The sequence below is a fragment of the Mauremys mutica genome, chromosome 3 (assembly GCF_020497125.1).
Source record: "Mauremys mutica isolate MM-2020 ecotype Southern chromosome 3, ASM2049712v1, whole genome shotgun sequence".
Classification (NCBI taxonomy): Eukaryota; Metazoa; Chordata; order Testudines; family Geoemydidae; genus Mauremys; species Mauremys mutica.
The window spans coordinates 17,331,549-17,353,475 of NC_059074.1; the positions used below are offsets into that span (position 1 = coordinate 17,331,549).

General features: G+C 44.8%; 1 protein-coding gene across 9 annotated transcripts in view; it reads right to left on the reverse strand.

Annotated features, from left to right (window-relative positions):
• RCAN2 (regulator of calcineurin 2) overlaps positions 1 to 21,927 on the reverse strand; it is a 190,519-nt gene that overhangs the window by 14,667 nt on the left and 153,925 nt on the right. For 7 of the 9 annotated variants that reach the window (XM_045010514.1, XM_045010510.1, XM_045010512.1 and 4 more), the window contains 3 exons: positions 14,053 to 14,226; positions 12,562 to 12,733; positions 6,833 to 6,894 (listed from right to left, as the gene is read on the reverse strand). In XM_045010514.1, coding sequence (XP_044866449.1) covers positions 6,833 to 6,894; positions 12,562 to 12,733; positions 14,053 to 14,226 — 408 coding nt within the window. The remainder of the gene's footprint in view (positions 1 to 6,832; positions 6,895 to 12,561; positions 12,734 to 14,052; positions 14,227 to 21,927) is intronic. The other 2 variants (XM_045010515.1, XM_045010518.1) reach the window with 1 other exon arrangement.

Sequence of the window (21,927 nt, forward strand, 5' to 3'; positions counted from 1 at the left end):
TCCTCTCTCCCCTTAAATGTCCCTGGCCCCCTCCTCTTATTCTTTATTTCCTTATGTTAGGTGAATTGCAATTGTGCAATCATTTATCTACATTATAGATTATCTAGCAAGTTATCTAAAAAGAATGAATTAAGGAAATACATGTCATCTTATTCAGAAAAATATCTCGGTTCACCAAATAAATTCTATGAGCTCTAATCTGCCTGGAGGGAAGGATGCACAAAATAATTAAGTTATGATGTCCCCTTGAAACACCAGAAAATGCTTCCAATGAACTCCTAGCCCTCTAGAAATACTTACATTTTCCTCTACTGTATTTAGTTGGCAGAAAAGAAAAACAGTACGAGGGGACTTAAATCTCAACCATTACACAATGAACCTAACTACTCAGATGGGAATAGGGACCGTTTGCTTCAGCGACATTAACCATGAAAGGACTGGTGACCTCTGATGATTGCACACACAGAAATAATAGCACAGGAACAGTCTGGTAATGTTTGAGAATTTAAAAAAAAAATCATAAAAAATTAATAGCACAGGGTTTTATATAGCTTTATGAGGCAGCATCATGGCCTTTCATGGATGGGCTCCTCTTGAACTATGAAGCTTTTATTGTCTGGCAATGGATGTAATATGTGTGGTTGATTAATTAGTTATCAAGGCAGAGTAGTGGTATTTTGCAGCTCTCTTGTCCTCTGTTCTGAATCATAATCAAATGTTAATAGGTCCAGAGCAGTCGGCTCCATGTTAAATGTGTCATTAGTATCATAACAACATCTTACATTTACAGCCTTTACAAACAATACAGGTCAGACTGGGTCTGGTCTGTGTGTGGGTGCAGAAGGTAGGAGAAGAGGCATATGGAGCTAATCCCATACTGCACCTCCAACACAAGGGCCTTCCACAGGCGAGGGGCAGGAATTGCTCCCTGCTAGCACAAAAGAGGCAGAGCCACAGCCTCCACCACCCATGTTGGTCGGCAGAGCTAGACACTTCCAGAGCAGGGAGCATCCCTCTAATGGACAGCGAAGCAGGCACAAGACCTCTCAGAGCAGGGCTACTTGCACCACTTCCAGTCTAGGCCTGTACAGTAACTCCCCACTTAAAGCCGTCCCGTTTAACACTGTTTCGTTGTTACGTTGCTGATCAGTTAGGGAACATGCTCGTTTAAAGTTGTGCAATGCTCCCTTCTAATGTCATTTAGCAGCTGCCTGCTTTGTCCACTGCTTGCAGGAAGAGCAGCCCGTTGCAGCTAGCTGGTGCGGGCTTGGAACCAGGGTGGACCGGCAGCCCCCCCATCAGCTCCCCACTCCCCTAAGTTCCTTGTGCTGCAGCCGCACAGCAGGTTATTGAGGCAGTTCAGCTGTCCCTCCCCCCACTGCCATGTGCTGCTCCTGCCCTCTGCCTTGGAGCTGCTCCCAGAGACTCCTGCTTGCTGTGCAGGGGGGTGGGGGGAAGGGCAGAGGCTAATGTCAGGGTGTCCCCCTCCCCGCCGCCCCCTACACCCTGCTTACCCCTTCTCCATATAGAGCAGGGAGGGGACACCCACGGAGAAAGACAGAGAGAGCTTGGGGCAGCAGCTTTTTTTTTTTAAGTGCTTGTACACAAATGCCAGAAGTCTAAATAATAAGATGGGTGAACTAGAGTGCCTTGTGATAAAGGAGGATATAGATATAATAGGCATCACAGAAACCTGGTGGACTGAGAGCAATCAATGGGACACAATCATTCCGGGGTACAAAATATATCGGAAGGACAGAACAGGTCATGCAGGGGAAGGAGTGGCACTATATGTGAAAGAAAGTGTAGATTCAAATGAAGTAAAAATCTTAAGCGAATCCACATGTTCCATAGAATCTCTATGGATAGAAATTCCATGCTCTAGTAAAAATATAACATTAGGGATCTATTATCGACCACCTGACCAGGACAGTAATAGTGATGATGAAATGCTAAGGGAAATTAGAGAGGCTATCAAAATTAAGAACCCAATAATAGTGGGGGATTTCAATTATCCCCATATTGACTGGGAACATTTCACTTCAGGACGAAATGCGGAGATAAAATTTCTCGATACTTTAAATGACTGCTTCATGGAGCAGCTGGTACGGGAACCCACAAGGGGAGAGGCAACTCTAGATTTAATCCTGAGTGGAGCGCAGGAGCTGGTCCAAGAGGTAACGATAGCAGGACCGCTTGGAAATAGTGACTATAATACAATAGCATTCAACATCCCTGTGGTGGGAACAACATCTCAACTGCCCAACACTGTGGCCTTTAATTTCAAAAGGGGGAACTATACAAAAATGAGGGGGTTAGTTAGACAAAAGTTAAAAGGTACAGTGACTAAAGTGAAATCCCTGCAAGTTGCGTGGGCCCTTTTTAAAGACACCATAATAGAGGCCCAACTTCAATGTATACCCCAAATTAAGAAAAACAGTAAAAGAACTAAAAAAGAGCCATCGTGGCTTAACAACCATGTAAAAGAAGCAGTGAGAGATAAAAAGACTTCCTTTAAAAGGTGGAAGTCAAATCCTAGTGAGGCAAATAGAAAGGAGCACAAACACTGCCAAGTTAAGTGCAAGAGTGTAATAAGAAAAGCCAAAGAGGAGTTTGAAGAACGACTAGCCAAAAACTCTAAAGGTAATAACAAAATGTTTTTTAAGTACATCAGAAGCAGGAAGCCTGCTAAACAAACAGTGGGGCCCCTTGACGATCAAAATACAAAGGGAGCGCATAAAGACGATAAAGTCATTGCGGAGAAACTAAATGGATTCTTTGCTTCAGTCTTCACTGCTGAGGATGTTAGGGAGATTCCCAAACCTGAGCTGGCTTTTGTAGGTGACAAATCTGAGGAACTGTCACAGATTGAAGTGTCACTAGAGGAGGTTTTGGAATTAATTGATAAACTCAACATTAACAAGTCACCGGGACCAGATGGCATTCACCCAAGAGTTCTGAAAGAACTCAAATGTGAAGTTGCGGAACTATTAACTAAGGTTTGTAACCTGTCCTTTAAATCAGCTTCGGTACCCAATGACTGGAAGTTAGCTAATGTAACGCTAATATTTAAAAGGGGCTCTAGGGGTGATCCCGGCAATTACAGACTGGTAAGTCTAACGTCGGTACCGGGCAAATTAGTTGAAACAATAGTTAAGAATAAAATTGTCAGACACATAGAAAAACAAACTGTTGAGCAATAGTCAACATGGTTTCTGTAAAGGGAAATCGTGTCTTACTAATCTATTAGAGTTCTTTGAAGGGGTCAACAAACATGTGGACAAGGGGGATCCGGTGGACATAGTGTACTTAGATTTCCAGAAAGCCTTTGACAAGGTCCCTCACCAAAGGCTCTTACGTAAATTAAGCTGTCATGGGATAAAAGGGAAGGTCCTTTCATGGATTGAGAACTGGTTAAAGGACAGGGAACAAAGGGTAGGAATTAATGGTAAATTCTCAGAATGGAGAGGGGTAACTAGTGGTGTTCCCCAAGGGTCAGTCCCAGGACCAGTCCTATTCAATTTATTCATAAATGATCTGGAGAAAGGGGTAAACAGTGAGGTAGCCAAGTTTGCAGATGATACTAAACTGCTCAAGATAGTTAAGACCAAAGCAGATTGTGAAGAACTTCAAAAAGATCTCACAAAACTAAGTGATTGGGCAACAAAATGGCAAATGACATTTAATGTGGATAAATGTAAAGTAATGCACATTGGAAAAAATAACCCCAACTATACATACAACATGATGGGGGCTAATTTAGCTACAAGGAGTCAGGAAAAAGATCTTGGAGTCATAGTGGATAGTTCTCTGAAGATGTCCACGCAGTGTGCAGAGGCGGTCAAAAAAGCAAACAGGATGTTAGGAATCATTAAAAAGAGGATAGAAAATAAGACTGAGAATATATTATTGCCCTTATATAAATCCATGGTACGCCCACATCTCGAATACTGTGTACAGATGTGGTCTCCTCACCTCAAAAAAAGATATTCTAGCACTAGAAAAGGTTCAGAAAAGGGCAACTAAAATGATTAGGGGTTTGGAGAGGGTCCCATACGAGGAAAGATTAAAGAGGCTAGGACTCTTCAGCTTGGAAAAGAGAAGACTAAGGGGGGATATGATAGAGGTAACATCATGAGTGATGTGGAGAAAGTGGATAAGGAAAAGTTATTTACTTATTCCCACAATACAAGAACTAGGGGTCACCAAATGAAATTAATAGGCAGCAGGTTTAAAACAAATAAAAGGAAGTTCTTCTTCACGCAGCGCACAGTCAACTTGTGGAACTCCTTACCTGAGGAGGTTGTGAAGGCTAGGACTATAACAATGTTTAAAAGGGAACTGGATAAATTCATGGTGGCTAAGTCCATAAATGGCTATTAGCCAGGATGGGTAAGAATGGTGTCCCTAGCCTCTGTTCGACAGAGGATGGAGATGGATGGCAGGAGAGAGATCACTTGATCACTCCCTCTGGGGCACCTGGCATTGGCCACTGTCGGTAGACAGATACTGGGCTAGATGGACCTTTGGTCTGACCCGGTACGGCCATTCTTATGTTCTTATGTACCTCCCAGGCCTGGTTCTGAGCAACATGCTCCCATTCTGTCACCAATGGATTCATTCCCTTCATCTGAGGAGGTGGGCTACACCTGGCACAGGTGAGGCTGAGCCCCAGTCCTCTTAAGGTCTGTCTACACTGCAGCTGGGAGCAAGCCTCTCAGCTTGGGTAGACTGAGTTGTGCTAGTGCAACTTGAGCTAGCATGCTAAACACAGCAGTGTGAGCATTGCAGCTCTGGCGAGACTTCAGCCAGCCACCCAAGTGCAAACTTAGCGTGCTGGGTGGTTCTAAGCCACAGAGTCCACGCTGCTATTTTTAGCACACTAGTTCAAGCTCTGATAGCACAAGTCTGTCTACCCAGGCTGGCACTCACGCCCAGCTGCACCATCGACGTGCCCTTAAAGGGCCAGCTCACCCTGTGACAAAGTCTCATTTCCTGCCACGACAGTAAGTGAAGACGTGAAGAGTTGTCTGTAAGAACACTGGTCTGAGTCCATCTCACCAACACTGCTCTGACACTCTTTGGACTTCTGTGGAGTAGTCCTGATTTACACTGCCGCAAGAGGCAATTTGAACCACTGAGCTTCTTATCGCAGCTTTGGACTCTCTTGTTGTTATAGATATCACGTCTCTTTCTCCATGTAAGAGACCATTTCAGAAACATGCCGGTGAGATCAGCTGACCAACCAGAATTACCATTTGCCTTTTAAAAAAAGATTTGCGGATATATTTAGATGCACAAAAATGTTGTTTCTGCTGTCAGATTCCTGCCTCAGCAGATGGTTTAGATGTGGCAGGAATCCAGTGTATCCATTATCCTCAAGTGAAGGTGGTAGATGATCAAAAATATATCCTAGCCACAGGGCTATTGATTTGTCCTGAAATTAGTCACCACAACTGGGGCCTATTGTGAAGTCATAGTCATTTGAAAGATACATAAGAATCCAACATAAACCATAACTTCCTTTCTCAAGGTGCGTCAAAAGGCATTCCCTTTCAAAGGCAACGAGCCGGATCCTCAGTCACAGTGAACTGGCATAGCACTACTGAAGTCAGTGTAGCTGTGCAGATTTACCTCAGCAGAAGATCCGAGATCTTTATTTTTGTAGATAAGCCTGGCCTACATAATCCAGGGTAATATGGATATAATCAGATGATTATTCAAGGATCTTCTCATAGGCCTGGGCTACACTGGCGGGCGGGGTTCAAACTAAGATACGCAACTTCAGCTATGCTATTCGCGTAGCTGAAGTCGAAGTATCTTAGTTCGACTTACCTGCCGTCCTCACAGCAGCAAGTCAACCACTGTGGCTCCCCCGTCGACTCCGCTTACTCCTCCTGCCAAGGTGGAGTACAGGCGTCGATTCAGGGATCAATTTATCACATCTAGGCAAGATGCAGTAAGTTGATCCCCGATGCATCGAACACTACCCGGCGATCCGGCAGGTAGTATAGATGTACCCACAGTATTTAAGTTGATGGTGAATCTGGTCCTCATAATCACAAGGCTGGAGTGTGCACTAGAACAATGCCATGCCATGTTGCACTGAGCAGTGCAGACTGATCTTGTCTTTCAGTGCCATAGCATGACCATCCATCTCCTATTTCCAGGGATTTCCTACAAAGCCTTCTTCTGACTTATCAGGAAAGATTTCTGGGTAGGGGAGGGGAAATTGCTCTAATAAGAGCTTGGAAGGTGCACAAGAGAGCGGTATTAAACTTGCCATTGGATACATTATGTGGAGACTAGAGGAGGACTTGAAGACCAGCCCAGAAGGTTGGAAACTATGGCCACATTGTCCAGTTATGGGAAGCGTAAGGGCTTAGAGACTAAATCCTGCCAACATTTACTCTTACAGAATTTTGCTGACTTTAACAACTGCCCATTGCTCAGAATTTTTCCACTGATGCCTCCTGACTTTCCTGCACTGTTCTGTGGTTTGACAGGCACTGGCGTTTCTAGTTCTTTTCAGCTTTATTATATCATTCATTTTGTACTTAAAAATCACAACTGCAGTTTCATTAGAGAGTTAAAAATCGGTTTCTTTATATATAACGTACATGACATAAAACATGTATCAGTTTTAGGGCCCGATCCTGCAGCCCTTACTCAGAGCTAGGTTATGTATTTTCAACCGTAGCTGAATCATGCTTGGAGAAACCATGGAAGAAATTGTGACTCAGTGGCACAAGATATCCTGGGGCACCCCAATTACACATGGCAGGTCACTGTAATTTGCTACAACCCATTTCAGGGTGAATTTTACTCCCACCTTATGATCAGCCAATTCCACAGGTCGGCACTGGCAGTGCTGGGGATAAAGCATGGCTCCACCTATAAGAACATAAGAATGGCCGTACCGGGTCAGACCAAAGGTCCATCTAGCCCAGTATCTGTCTACCGACAGTGGCCAATGTCAGGTGCCCCAGAGGGAGTGAACCTAACAGGCAACGATCAAGTGATCTCTCTCCTGCCATCCATCTCCATCCTCTGACGAACAGAGGCTAGGGACACCATTCTTTACCCATCCTGGCTAATAGCCATTTATGGACTTAGCCATCATGAATTTATCCAGTCCCCTTTTAAACATTGTTATAGTCCTAGCCTTCACAACCTCCTCAGGTAAGGAGTTCCACAAGTTGACTGTGCGCTGCGTGAAGAAGAACTTCCTTTTATTTGTTTTAAACCTGCTGCCTATTAATTTAATTTGGTGACCCCTAGTTCTTGTATTATGGGAATAAGTAAATAACTTTTCCTTATCCACTTTCTCCACATCACTCATGATGTTACCTCTATCATATCCCCCCTTAGTCTTCTCTTTTCCAAGCTGAAGAGTCCTAGCCTCTTTAATCTTTCCTCGTATGGGACCCATTCCAAACCCCTAATCATTTTAGTTGCCCCCATTTCCTGTCCCTGCTGCCCTTTGCCTGCTCAGGGGCAGGGGGGGAGTGGTATTGGCTGCATAATCCACGTGCTCCCCTCCCCAACACCTGGAACTAAGATCTAGGCATCTCCTAACATATGCTGTGCAAGGAAGGTGGAAGTTTCTGACTTTCTTGCAAGACTGCATTAAGGCTAGTCACAGTCTAGTCCTTGAGTGAGAAGACTCTACCCACATGAGTAGCTCCCCTGACTTCAACAGGAATAAAGGCTGCAGGAACAGGTCCTAAAAACTGGCCTTTGACAGACCTTGGTTCTATGAAATAAGCGTCCCACACACAATAAGGTATCTGTGCATGAATAACTATATAGAAGTGAGTAACTGTTTGCAGGATCATTCCTGTAGCTCCCCAGTCAGGATACAAAGTAGAACCTGGCTAGCGGAGTATGGACAAAGCCAGCCTGCATGTGGGTTCTGATACTGGGGCCAAATGAAGGCACATCACAGAGTTGTGGGAAGAACTGTGCAGGAAGTGAGGGTAGCGACATTTTGGGAAACAAAAAGGGGGAACGGAATTTACTGTCCAAGGAGTTTTGCTTTCTTTGAATGAGGGGAGCTCTGAGAAAGTGTGTTATTTTCTGTGAATTTCCCTGCAGAATGCTCCCCAACCACCCAGAAATAGAAGGCGACAGAGGGTCACTGGGATAACATCAGCCTCGCAAAATTCAACTTATTTTTTCGAATCACCATTTCTTTTTGGCGGGTGAATCTTCCCTCTGTTATGATCATTGCTGGGGTGGCTACGTAGTGTTTGTACCTGGGTTCATACATTGACAATCTCGTAAGACTGGGCTAAACAAAGACTAAATCAATAAACATGCCGGGCAACAGCAATACTCCACAGAAACGTGACGCTTTCCCCTTTGTGATCTACTGTTTAAACAGGAGTAGGAAAGCCCCAAATACAGACAGCCCAAAGAGGGTCAGACCAAATGCAGAGATTTTCATGGACAGCCATGTTACACACAGGATTTTTTTTCCTTCTAACAGTGTCAGCATTTAAAAAAAAAAACACAAAAAACCACACAAACAATAGCTTTCTAATCTAAGGTGCTGATGGTGTACCACTGATGGCAACAGGAGTTTTGACATAGTTTTTAATGCCAGCAGCTTTAACTCCTAAGGTGACAAGACTAGCACGATGTTTATGGGCCCCACTCACATCCTCAAAACAGGGCTGAACTAGGTCTTAAGTGAGCACATGGGCAGCCAATGGAAGAAATGAACACAGTCATTAACATGGGGGTCTAAGTTATAGTGCATTCCTTTTATAATACCTCAGGGCAAGGATTTCATATTTTCTCTAAAAGCAGCAAAGAGTCCTGTGGCACCTTATAGACTAACAGACGAATTGGAGCATGAGCTTTCGTGGGTGAATACCCACTTCGTCGGATGCATGTACCCATCTGGGTATTCACCCACGAAAGCTCATGATCCAATTCGTCTGTTAGTCTATAAGGTGCCACAGGACTCTTTGCTGCTTTCACAGATCCAGACTAACACAGCTACCCCTCTGATACATATTTTCTCTGGCACTTTTAATTACAGCAAAGTCTATTTTTCACAGAGGAATTAGTGTCGGTGTACAGATAAATGTTACAGATGTGGGAGTGTCATTTAGATAGGAGGGACTGTGGTCTAGTGCTTAGAGGGGACAGGGAATCAGGATTCCTGGGTTCTGTTTCTGGCTCTGTCACTGGTTTACTGCAAGGCTTTACTCAAGTGACTGCAGCTCAGTCTTGACATCTGTAATACAGTGATACTGCTCACCTATCATTCCAGGCTGTGTGAGGGTGAACTAATTAATGGTTGTGAAGGACTCAGAGATCTCCAGTTGGAAGGTACTAGATAAGGATGAAATTCACCCCACTGCAGGGGGCCTTGCTTAAACCCTTTAAATTCTAAGGCCTAAATCCAGTTAATCTGTAATCCTGGCTGTCTCCATCCCTGGGCAGGGGAAAGAAGATAGGAGGATCCACTCAGTAGCAGATCCTTGGATTCACCTCTATCCCATGCCTCCTGCTGGGCAGGGAGACTCCACAAAGTTGGGGAACATCCCATATGTGGCCCTTTGAATCCAGCCCTTCCCATTGCCCAGAGGAACTTCACTGGTTCTGCTGCAAGGGAGCTTCTGTGAAGGCAGAGGCTAAATTTGCCCATAGGTACCTATAATTACTACTAATATTCTGCAGCTTATTCACTTTATTTGGATTAAAAATTGTCTAGGTCCAGTGTTGGGACTTGACTCACAGTGAAATCAGTGGGTGAAACTCGCCCTGTGCAAAGGGCCAGCACAAGCACTATGCACCTTTGAAATCTAGGCTTGGAAGGATTAGATTTTTATCTGTAAATGTCCGTAAATGTCAATTTCACCGTGCACACACAAACTGATGGCAAATACTTCCATTGATAATCAAAATATACCATCGGCAAAGTAAGCAAAATGCTGCTTGAGAACTTAAGAGTCAAGATCCAGTGAGTTAGACTTTTGAATTTGGCTGATTACAAAAGATTAGTGAATGAAAGTAAAAACAGGTCTGATTTGCTGGTTTAAGGATATTTAATTGGTATATTTTGACCTGAGATGTTGATAATTTGTGTTTGCAAAGCTTTAACTTTTTGACTCTCAGCACGTGTCATTAAATTGTCTGAACTCTCCATAATTTCCTGTAACTGTGAAAATGTAAAAAGAGAAAAATCTAAAAAATGCTTTACAAGAAACCTGGATGTTATTGGTTAACATTATACTACAAAAATATAAAAATGAAAACCCAACTCTGCCAAGCCCACTAAGCTCCCATGTAAGCTTTCATACTTCCACTCTTGGCATGAAACAGTAAGTGGGACTTAAGTGGCACATGGGCTTTGTCCTGAATTTCTGCACGGGGTGAACGTCACCCAATCAGAATACTCAGGGGAGGAAGGGTTGTGGGATCCAGGCCCTTTCATTGTTACCTCTTTGAAACCATACTGTAAAACACCCCTTCCTTTGGGGGAATAAATAAACCACAATTAAGATTTTTAAAAAGGGTCGAGACCTGTTGGATAAAATGAGCATAAAATGCTAGCAATGGCAGGGCAGCATGCTTCAAAGGAGATGGGCTGCAGAGGATTGTGTTGTTTTTTTAATGAAATACTAAATATAGCGAGAGCACAACTGAGGACTGCAGTGCTGTTTTAAGATCTCCTCTGCAGTTAACTAAAATTGATCTCCCTAACAAATGCTAAAAATAGCAACGCCGGCGGGGAGGAGGAAGAGCAGACAATGACTTTTCATATTGCTCCCTGCAGGCTCCTTAAAGGAGAGTGAATATGACCTTCGTGCAGCACTGTCCCAGAGTGCAGAATAATGAGCGATATTTCACATTTCACTGCTCCAGAACAGGAATTGATTTATTACCCAGCTAGCTGGAGGATTCATTTACATGTTTCCATTTATAATGTCGCTGCAGCAAGGGGAAAGGAGGACTCTTTGTTTTCCTTTTATTCAGCAGTTTAGAAGCGTAAAGCATTGATGCTGGGAATAATGGACTGTAATATATGGATTGATAATCCCCGTCTGCAGGAAAAACCCATATGAGAGGACTAAGAGAGAGGAAATGTCTTGGAGATTCATTTCCTGCAGATTTCTTCCCTCTATTCCATCAGGGAGGGTGGGTGTATGGGTCCCCAGTGGTAAAAGCTATGGGATAGTCCCACAACTCTCATGGTCCCTGTGGGGCATGGGAGAGGTGGAGACAGCCCCGTACCCTCATGGACTCCAGTTTGGCAGGGCAGTTTCAATGGAGTCCCACTGACAAGGCTTCTGTAAACGGTAGCTGTTCCCAGAACAGTAAAGGGGCATCCACATTAGAGCTGGGCAGGAAACGATTTTCCTGTCCTCTGCTAATTTTTAAGATTTTTTTAAAACGTTCTCATTCCAAAGAGGATGAAACCTCGAAATCTTGAAAATTTTCCCAAACCAAAAATCTGAAAAAAAAATTTTTTGATTCTGTTTGATTTAAATGCTTGGTTTTGATATAGACGTTTTTATATTTTTTCATGCATTGTTTTACTGTCAATTACCTTGTATTTCTAAATGAAAAGTCATTTGGACCTGAAAAAACAGAACTTTTTCATTTCTAAAATATTGAAATGGGCTGTTTTGACAATTTTGATTTTTTCCCCCCAAAACGGGAAATCTGTCTGAACGGACTCTTTCCATGAACAGCTTATAAAGAAACAGATATTTTCCAATGAAAAATGTGTGAAAAAATTCCCAACCATCTCTAAACCCCACTGCCCGCATTATACCAGGTTATACATTGACAATCTGCCTTCCACTTCCCTGGGGACCACAACTGACTCCCCCACCTAATAGCTTCGTCACACTTCTTTCAAGTCTCCCCACTGTAACCGAAGGGGGCTGTTCATTGGTTAATTCTCTTAATGAACAATCCCCACAGAGTCCCACTCAGAATTCTGGTGCGTTTTGCTATCTCAGAATGGACCTGACCCTGGGTGAGGCTCGGTCCCTGGGGTCCCCACTAAGCTCACACCACCCAGAAGAAATACATCATCTTGCAGGACTAGGCCCGATTGGATTTGTTGTGAGGAACTCAGAATTTGCTCAACAGCATTTATTCCTGCCCTTCTATAATCCCGTGTATAACCCCCCTGCCTCTCCCACCTAGATTAAAAGCAAACCAGTGCAATGGAAACATTCTGTGTGATCATCCTCTGGGTCTGTCCGTGCATTCTCCTCTGATGCCAGTCTGCATTTTAGACTGTAAACTCCTGGGAGCAGGACCCATATCTCTGTGTCTTGTACAGCACCAAGCACACTGACTGAAGTTAAGAAAGAATAATTATGCATATAGGTAAAATTCATCCCGAGCAGAGAGCCGGTGCCAGGCCTACAAATTACTTAAACCCTACATGGACCCTTGAATTTAAGCAGTATATAAGCCTTGCGCGGCTCTCTGCACAGGGGTGAATTGCATTCTTAGTTATTTATCTTCACTCTGTTTCCGATCTGCTTAAGCCGACACATTCCCATACAGGAGGGCCGCAACGCTTACCTGGTCCTAGTTTAGAAACGGCATAAAGGAGGTCATAGTTGATGACTGGTGTTCCATCATCTATTGGCTGCCACCCTACGGGAGGGGAGGCTGGAGGCGAGATGAGAAACTGTTTTGCGGGCTGTGGTGGAGCCAAATGAAGCTTGTCCCCATCTGTCTCGGAGGTCTGAACCTTTCGAATGTATTAGAAACACACATTATTTTAGTGTAGGGCAGGCAAATGGAACACTGATTAGACAGTCACAAACTTCAAAGAGCAGATACTACTGATTGTTTGGTAGCATCTGTGAAATGAGTTGGCGAGTCTCAGTCAACTTTCCTGTGCACAGCTGCCAAATCACAAAGGCCACTGCCACAACCAGCATTCTTGTTGGCAGAGAGGCTAAGGACTGCATGGGCCTGGGAACAGAATCATCATCTCATCCCTGCAGAGGTGGTTCCTCCACGGCAGGCACACTGGGTGTGGCTGCGTGAGCCTCTGCCCATAACGTTCCTACTCTGTAGATAAATGCAGGGCTTCCACCTGCAGAGCTGTTCATGAATAGATTTTAAGCCCAGAAAAGAACTACTGTGACTATCTAGTCTGAATTTTTGCATCACACAGGCCAGAATTTAACCCAGTAATTCCTGCATCAAACTCATAAACTCTGGTTTAACCTGAAGTTATCTTTTAGAAAAACATCTAATTGTGATTGAATGGCTTCAAGTGACGAAGAATCCACTATGTTCCTAGGCAAATTGTTCCAGTGGCTAATTATCCTCACTGTAAAAAAATCTGTATCTTATTTCTAGTCTGAATTCATCTTGTTCTAGTGAGTGGAAGACGAATCTCTTTATGCCTTTGTCTGCTAGATTACACACCTTTGTTCAATCAGAAATCATCTCCCCCCTGGAAGTACTGTAATAGAATGGAGGGGTGTCCTGCAGGCCCATTCTGTTAGCAGGTTTCAGAACCCTGCAGGGGTTTACTATGTACTCACTGGGGCAGGCGTGGCTTAGACTCACTACTGAATACAAGGAAGGTGGGGGTCACCTTCTGGAAGAGAGAGCGAGGGCCTGGAACAGGCGGGTCCTGAGGAGAAGGGGGAAGGCACAGGAAGTATAATTTTGGAACTATCTTTTTGTTAATAAATCAGAATGCCAGGGAATGACATTTGGACTCTACAAAGAGTGCACAGCTTTAGGCTGGAGCTGAGGAAACTCAACCACGTTACCGGAGCCTTTTATGAGTGCTAAAAATACAGGGTCAAATTCTGCTCTCGTGTACCAGTGTAAATCCAAAGTAATGCTACTGACTCTAGAGGAGTTGATCCAGATTTACACAGTCGTAACTCAGAGCGACATTTGGCCCATTCACTTTAAAATACTCAAACATAGCTATTATTTTCATCGGATTTTATTGAACAGTGTTTCTTTGGTAACACAAGATCATAGAGCAGCTACCCATGAAGACGTAAGGAGAGAAAGGCTTTCATGTCAAAAGGTTCTCACCTGTGCAAAGTATAGTTTTAACTTCTTCCCTCTGAACTGTGTTTCATGCAGCTCTATCCTGGCCCGAGCAGCTGCTTTAGGACTGCTGAAATTTATCCGCACACGTCTGAAGCTTTTAAACAACTGGAACGTCACACAGTCATCATAGGCACGGAACAAGCCCTCAAACTTCTCCTGTAAATGAAAAGGCCTTGGTCACGTTAAGGGGCAACTTTGTTTGCGTTCTGTCCTGCCAAATCCGAAACCTGCTACGAAAGCGAATGACAAAAACCGAGACTGCTGCAATTAACTGTTTACATGGATGATCATCGAGCACCACTGTGACGGTCACGGTCCTTCTTAGAAGTCAGGGTGTAAACCACAAATGACATGCAAATATAGGGCATGACTGTGACCTCACTGACATGAGCGTAAATCAGTCGGAATTCCAATGGAATCACACTCGTGTAAGTGAGAGGTAAATCAGGCCCACGGTAACCAAAATGATCTGTGTTTCTCCAGTTTTAGTACAATGAACAAGAACAGGGCATATTCTGACATTTGGAATATGCAAAATGCCTCCTCTTGTCAACTGACCACATCTCCCCAGGGTCCTTCGGCAGTCCAGCCACCTTGGTTTTTTTTTGCCTGGGGGCGGCAAAAAAGCTAGAGCTGGCCCTGTCCAGTGGTCTGGTTCTTTGTGTGTCCAGAGCAGTTACTGAGCTTCGATTAGTTTCCCTTCCAGCTCTGCGTTGAAGCATAACGTTGCCACTTGCTCTCTCTTTATTGTTCAGCTGTTACCCATCACATCCACTCAGCCACTCATGTGCATCAATCCCAAAACGATAAACCATGGGTATTGTGTTAAAAACTATGAACTATTCCACATATATGCAAATCATGGTATCTATTATTGGCATTTACAGTCTAGCCAAAGCCCACTGAAGTTAATAGAGTCCATTGATTTTCGTTCCCTTCTTTTCCTATTTATGTAGGTCTTATCTTCTTATCCTACTGTAAATGTGTTATGTCTATGTAGTATAGCCTGTTTTGTTTTTTTAATTGTCTGGTCTTGCAGCGTTGATGAATTGTAAGAATTGCATAATTGCCTAACTTTGTTGGAGATCCCGAGAAGCATGTGGTATTTGGAAACATACAAGCTGTAAGTTATTTGCCTTTTTGTATTTTTTATTGCAATTAAAAAAATCAGACACACAAAAACAGATAGAGCCTTAGTGAGCCATCCAAACTGATTATCAGAACAGTAACCGTCAATTTCATGGTACTGCTTTAAATGAATCACCAATTTAACAGAAAATAAATGTTCTCTGTAGCTCTATATAAGTTGGATTTTTGTATAGTCCACTTTAACATAACACAAAATGACGTGTAGCAAAGTGAAATCAGAGTTATGCCGGGGTGAAGTTAGCCTGATACTTAGACTTTTAAAAAAATTGGATGCATTTACAGCGTCTTGGACAAGGAAGTAATTTACTGATTTCTGCCATCACATCTGTAATTCTGCTGGGCCTTTATTTTGCCCAGATCAGAGCAAATTTTGTCACCTCTAATATTTTATTGCTAGTACAATCCATATTGCCCAAAACAAGTTGGTATGAAACTGAAAGAGAGAGATTAGTGGAGGCAATGGCAGTGTGGAAGCAGGGAAAGAAAGAGAGGATTGAAGTGCAGCCATTTAAGTGTTAGAGACAGAGCAACTGTTGAGCTAAGTTTTAGCCTAATATTGCGAGACCTGTAAAAGCAGGGCTCACATCAGAAGTAAGTGGAAAACAGCAGAATAGCCAGTTGACCTAGTCTGGAAATAACGATGTTTTAAGAAAAGAAAGTGAGAAAATACTAAAGTAGATAGCAAATAGCCTAAATAAAATGCAGATGTTTTTAATTAATGCACGTCACAAAGAGGTATAAATGCTTGTGTGATTTTGCTTATATTTTGGAGAAACTGAGGCAGAGATGTTATCTGCAAGCTGTATTTTTCCCTTGCAATTGCTTGAATAAAGCTGTCTCTGATTTTGTTGCTTCCAACCTGAGAGTGGAGTTCGTTTCTTCCACAGCAGGAACATGCTACAATGATCAGTACCCCCCACAACACTCCGTTCAGCATCCATGGATCTTACACATGCCTATCACAACATGTGGCACAGGGCCGCCCAAAGGATTCCGGTGGCCCGGGGTCTTCGGCGGCAGGGGGCCCTTCCGTTCCGGGACCCGCCGCCGAAGTGCCCCGAAGACCCGCGGCGGGAGCCCCCCGCCGCCGAATTACCGCCGAAGCGGTACCCGCTGCTGAAGTGCAGCCCGGTCTTCGGCGGTAATTCGGCCGGGGGGGGGTTCCCCGCCGCGGGTCTTTGGGGCACTTCGGCGGCGGGTCCCAGAACGGAAGGGCCCCCCGCCACCGAAGACTGGGCTGCACTTCGGCGGCGGGTCCTGCTTCCCCCCCGCCCCGGCCCCAGCCTCTTACCCCCAGCTCCCTCCTCACCCGGAGTCTCAGCGCCTCGCCTGACAGCCGCAGCGTGTCCCCGGCGGGGCCTGAGCCCCGCCCCGCTCAGAGCCGCGTGGTGAGGGGGCGGGGCTGGGAGCTCCACGCCAAGCGGAGGGAGCTGAGCTCAGCCCGGAGCTCCCAGCCCCGCCCCCTCCCCACGCGGCTCTGAGCGGGGCGGGCCTCAGGGGCCCCGGCGGAGACTCGGCGCTTGATGCGCTGAGGCTCCAGGAGAGGGGCGGAGGCAGGAGCCTCCGCTGTTCTCTTGGGGGCCCCTGCGGAGCCCGGGGCCCAGGGCAAATTGCCCCCTTTGCCCCCCCCCTCTGGGCGGCCCTGATGTGGCATATCTCCTTCAGTGCACTAAATGCTCCGACAACAACTATGTGGGTGAAATCAGACAATCACTAGGCTCTTGAACGAACTCACACAGGAAAATGATAAAAGACAAAAACACCCTGTCACCTGTGAGTGAACACTTTTCACAGAGCGATCACTCTATATCTGACCTATCCGACCTCCTTCTCAAAGGAAACCTGCACAACACTTTCAAAAGACGAGCCTGGGAGCTTAAATTCATAACTGCTAGACACTAAAAATTATGGACTGAACAGACACACTGGATTTATGGTTTATTACAACAATCTGTAATCCACTTAACTCTCCCCCCCCTCTTCTTCCCTCCCCATTTTTGTCCTATGACTGCAAAGGTGTTAACGGGCCACTCTCTTCCTTGAATGGTCCCTTGGAATATATGCTAGCTGCTTATGCTAAACCATCTTTCCACTTTGCATTTAGCAGTGAGGCTCAGAGTACCTTTCCCAGACCTGAAGAAGAGCATTGTGTGGCTCGAAAGCTGGTCTCTCTCATCAACGGAAATTGGTCCAATAAAAGATATCTCACTCACCTTTCTCTAATATCCTGGGACCAACACAGCTACAACTATACTACATACATGAAATTTAGTGCAATTCACAAAACACTATGGTTTAATGGAATCCTAAATACGTTTCTACAGGATTCCAGATGTAAGTGGAAATACTAAAATTGTACCATGAGGAATAGCGGTGTATTGGTTGGGAGCTGGATTGGGTGACCTAACAGGTTTCTTCTAGAGCTAGATTCTATGGGGCAGATCTTCAGTGGGTGTAACCTGGCATCGCTCCCCTGGCTCCAATATACACCAGCTGAGGGTCTGGCCTGATATGTGAAGAGAACCTGTAGCCAGATGTAGATTTACAAGACACGGGGCATAACATGAGACTAACCACCACTCCTCATGCCTTTTGTCTTTGCCAAAACAAAGAGCTAAATAGAAATTATTCAACATCACAAGACTATTCAAGGACAAGCTCTCAGGCTCGGCTAAATGCCAGAGTTGTCTGGGTTCTCTTGCAAATGCAGGCTTCTCACACATCCTTCAGCCCCATAAGAAGTTTGTTCTAATAAGATGCCTCCTTCCTCCTTGCTTTGCACCTTGTACAGTCTTTTACACTTGTCCAAAGTGAGTGAAAAACACAACTGTTCTGGTTTGGTAGGCAGAGGGCAAGCTGACCCCACAAGTTTAGTTTGCACAACAAGAGCAAACTCCAGGGTGTCACAAAGTAGTGTGTGTTTGCAAAAAGGGAATCACTTAGGATGTCATTTAAACAAAACAATACAAAAGACCCTCTCTCGTTAGGCATTGAAAAGAGAAGGAACTTCCCAGTCTTTCTTAGAAGCAGAATGTAACTTGGCCATGTGCTCCTTATTAAGAAGGTGACTCCTTTTAAAAGGGGTAAGAGCAGATTGATTGTATTGCATTGTGCAGAGGGAAAGCACACTGATGCTGCATAAAGGCAGTTTTGTTAAGAGCTGCTCCAGTGCTGTAAAGTTTGGATGTGGATATTTGGTTCCCCCAAGTAAGACTGAGGGGTTTTATAGATTAGGATTTTGGTTTAGCTCAGGGATCAGCAACCTTTGGCACGCGGCTTGCCAGGGTAAGCCCCCCGGTGGGCTGGACAGGTTTGTTTACCTGCCGCATCTGCAGGTTCAGCAGATCACGGCTCCCACTGGCCGCGGTCCCACAGGCCAATGGGGGTGGCTTGAAGCGGCAGCCAGCACATCCCTCGGCCCGTGCCGCTTCCCGCAGCCCCCATTGGCCTGGAGCGGTGAACTGCAGCCAGTGGGAGCCGCGATCGGTAAGTGGGAGCCATGATCGGTCAAACTGGTGGACGCGGCAGGTAAACAAACTGGCCCGGCCCACCGGGGTGCTTACCCTGGCGAGCCACGTGCCAAAGGTTGCCGACCCCTGGTTTAGCTCATAGATATCAGACACCAGCTGTGAAGTTCATATCTGCATCCTGTTGTCCCTGAAGTTCAGGAGCATTTGCATCTGGTGGGTTGGTTGCTGAAGTTAACTGTCCAGACTACTATGTCTCCTAAAAGGCATGGTGCCAAGAAGAAAACAGGCCCCTTTGGATTCTTCCACTCGATTTCTGTATCTCTGATTTAAACCCAGGGCTACTCATGTCATGTAGAAAATGTATTATTATTCCCATAGTCCAATTTTGGCCTTGATACATCTGAATTATCTCCAGTGTAAATTAGAATTTTACTTCATGTCCCGAGATTCATCTTCTTTAGCTCTAAAGGGGCAAAACAATTCCTGACCCCTTAGAGAAGATAACTGGGAAAGGCTGCAGAAGAAGATATGAAAAATTCAACTGATGTAATCTAAATCTAATCAATACTTCAGTCCTGATCTGTTCGTCATACAAGCAGAGTGGGGAGCGGAGCACTTTTCAGAACAACCTTTTTCACAGCAGATATAGCACATAAGCGTCAGAAGGAGACGCTGGCATTGCTAGAATCCCCGCTGTCAATACAATATGCCTCTTAAAGGGTTAATTATTAAACTCAAAACTAATGTCCCACTCCCAGTGAGGGTTATGAGGCCTTAGTGGCACACGTGCATTAGAATTACCTGCCTCCCTGCCTGTCTCCTTCCTCCATTTCCACCTCAGTGGCTCTTTCTCCATAGTTTATATTCCACTATTGGTTTCTTTGCTCCATCCTGCTCAGCTGCTAATATGTCCTCACTGCCTTAATGCCAGTTCCTACCCTTACCCATAGGAGATACTCCAGGGTGCGTGGGAAGGAAGGAGATGGGTGTGTGGTTTGAGACAGAACTAAGACCTGCTGGCTTATGGGAATATTGTATAAAGATGCTGTGTGTGTATTATAGGTGGAGCTGGTCGCACCACCTATTATAAGGTTGCCCGACACCACTTCTTAAGTTTTCAAGTGTTTTAAGTTGCTTATAAACATCTCAAAACTTTAAACTGTTTGTGCTCTAATTATCAATACCAGGTGTCTGCCTCAGGCTGATTTAAAAAAAAAAAACTTCTAGCAATTCAGCCATTTCCAAGAGTGAAGCTAGTGAAAAACACATTGTTTAACAAAATACTGGCAACTTTTTCTTTGGGAAGTTCTCACAACCCCATGCTTTGGAGCAGGGACTTAAAATTTGGCAAGGGGTGGCCTTTGTGTCACGGGTGTGCCTTTTGACTGGCCAGATTTGTGCAAGTTATAAACCTATAAACATTCAGTTTGCATATAGTCAGCAGACTTGCTAGAGCTTTGCAGCTAAATTCCCCACAGATTCTGTTCGCACTGAGCATGCTATAGCCCACGGTTGCTGGGAGCTGAGCAGGACTTTCACTGCAACTGCAGCTCTGGATGGCTGTGGACCCTGCACAAGAACTGAGAGGAGGGAGCCTCTTTTTTCTGTGCTCTCATTGATCCTGCTGCTGGCACGCAGGCAACATGGAGGAGGAAGCTGCCTGATTTGAATGAAGAGGGGACAAGAGCAGGATCTGGGGGAGGGAGTAGGCTGGCACCAGGAGCCTGCAGTGAATAGACACATAACTGGGACTGGACTGGAGGGTAGCAGGGAGGTGCAGAGCGGGAAACAGGGACTGGAAGTTGGGGGAGAGAGAAAAGTCTGTGCCCATCAGAGCACACTCCGCTCCAGACACTGGAATGGAACCCAAGATTCCTGAGTCTCACCAGTCCTCTGCTGCCAGCAAACCTCTGCGAAATGCACTGGTCAAGTGTCTCATCTCCCTCTAGAGATGGACAGACACAGACACACAAGCTATGCTAAAAACATTATTAAGGCTGCAAAGCCAAACACTCTAAAGTTAAGAAATGCCAGAATTGAGGTTGCCTGTGCAACCCTCTTGCACATGTGCACTGAATGAAGCTGGTGTCCTGCGGGAAAAACAGTACGCAATGATAAAATGAAAGCCGGCATCATACTGCGTAACAAGAGCTACACAGGCAACCTTAATTCCGGCATTGCCTAAATTCTGATTTTGCAACCTTAAGTGTTATCGTAACATCGTTTGTGTGTGTGTCACACACAAACAAAAAGAGAGGAATAATATATAGAGTGTAATCTACTGGCACAGGAATATGGAGCATTATTTACAACTCCCAAGTTAGTAGGTTCAATAAGATTGTTGTTATGCCCTGCAAATGGCTTCTTGAGTCCAGCTCCTCATATTGACTTATACCAGGGCCACCCAGAGGATTCAGGGGACCTGGGGCAAAGCAATTTTGGGGGCCTCTTCCATAAAAAAAATTGCAATACTATACAATACAATATTCTCGTGGAGGCGGCGCAAATTGCCCCACTTGCTCCCCCGCCACAGGCGACCCTGGGAAAAATAGACCTTGTGCATCACAGCACAAACCCAGTTTTGAGAAAACTTCTTTACAAGGTATCACTGGTTCTCAGCATCAGCTAGTGCTAAAAGGCACTAAAGCGCATTAAAAGGGTTTGAGAAATATTTTCCGTCAAAACTTTTTCGGGATTGAAAACTAGGGGTTTTTAAAAAGCAGAAAAAAATCACGGACAATGTCTGCTTTCCTTCAAAATTTGTTGTGTTTTTTTTTCCAATTGAAAAGCTGAAATTAGTCTGCCAAAACCTGAATATGGTTTGGAGTTTCAGAAGTGTGTGGCCAAATATTTGCTGCTTGCTGTGTTTGATTGTTTAAAGAAACAATAAAAAAAAATCTGCTTAAAAAAATCCAAAATTTTTGAACCACCTCAGCTTGTGACCAGACGCCTGAGCCCATCCAGTCAGAGATTTTTCCAGGTTTCTGATACTCTGCTGGCTTCCTTGACTCATATCTGTCTCCATAACTTTCGGTTCATTTAGCTTAGAACATAAGAACAGCCATACTGGATCAAACCAAAGGTCCATCCAGCCCAGTATCCTGTCTACTGACAATGGCCAATGCCAAGTGCCCCAGAGGGAGTGAACCTAACAGGTAATGATCAAGTGATCTCTCTCCTGCCATCCATCTCCACCCTCTGACAAACAGAGGCTAGGGACACTATTCCTTACCCATCC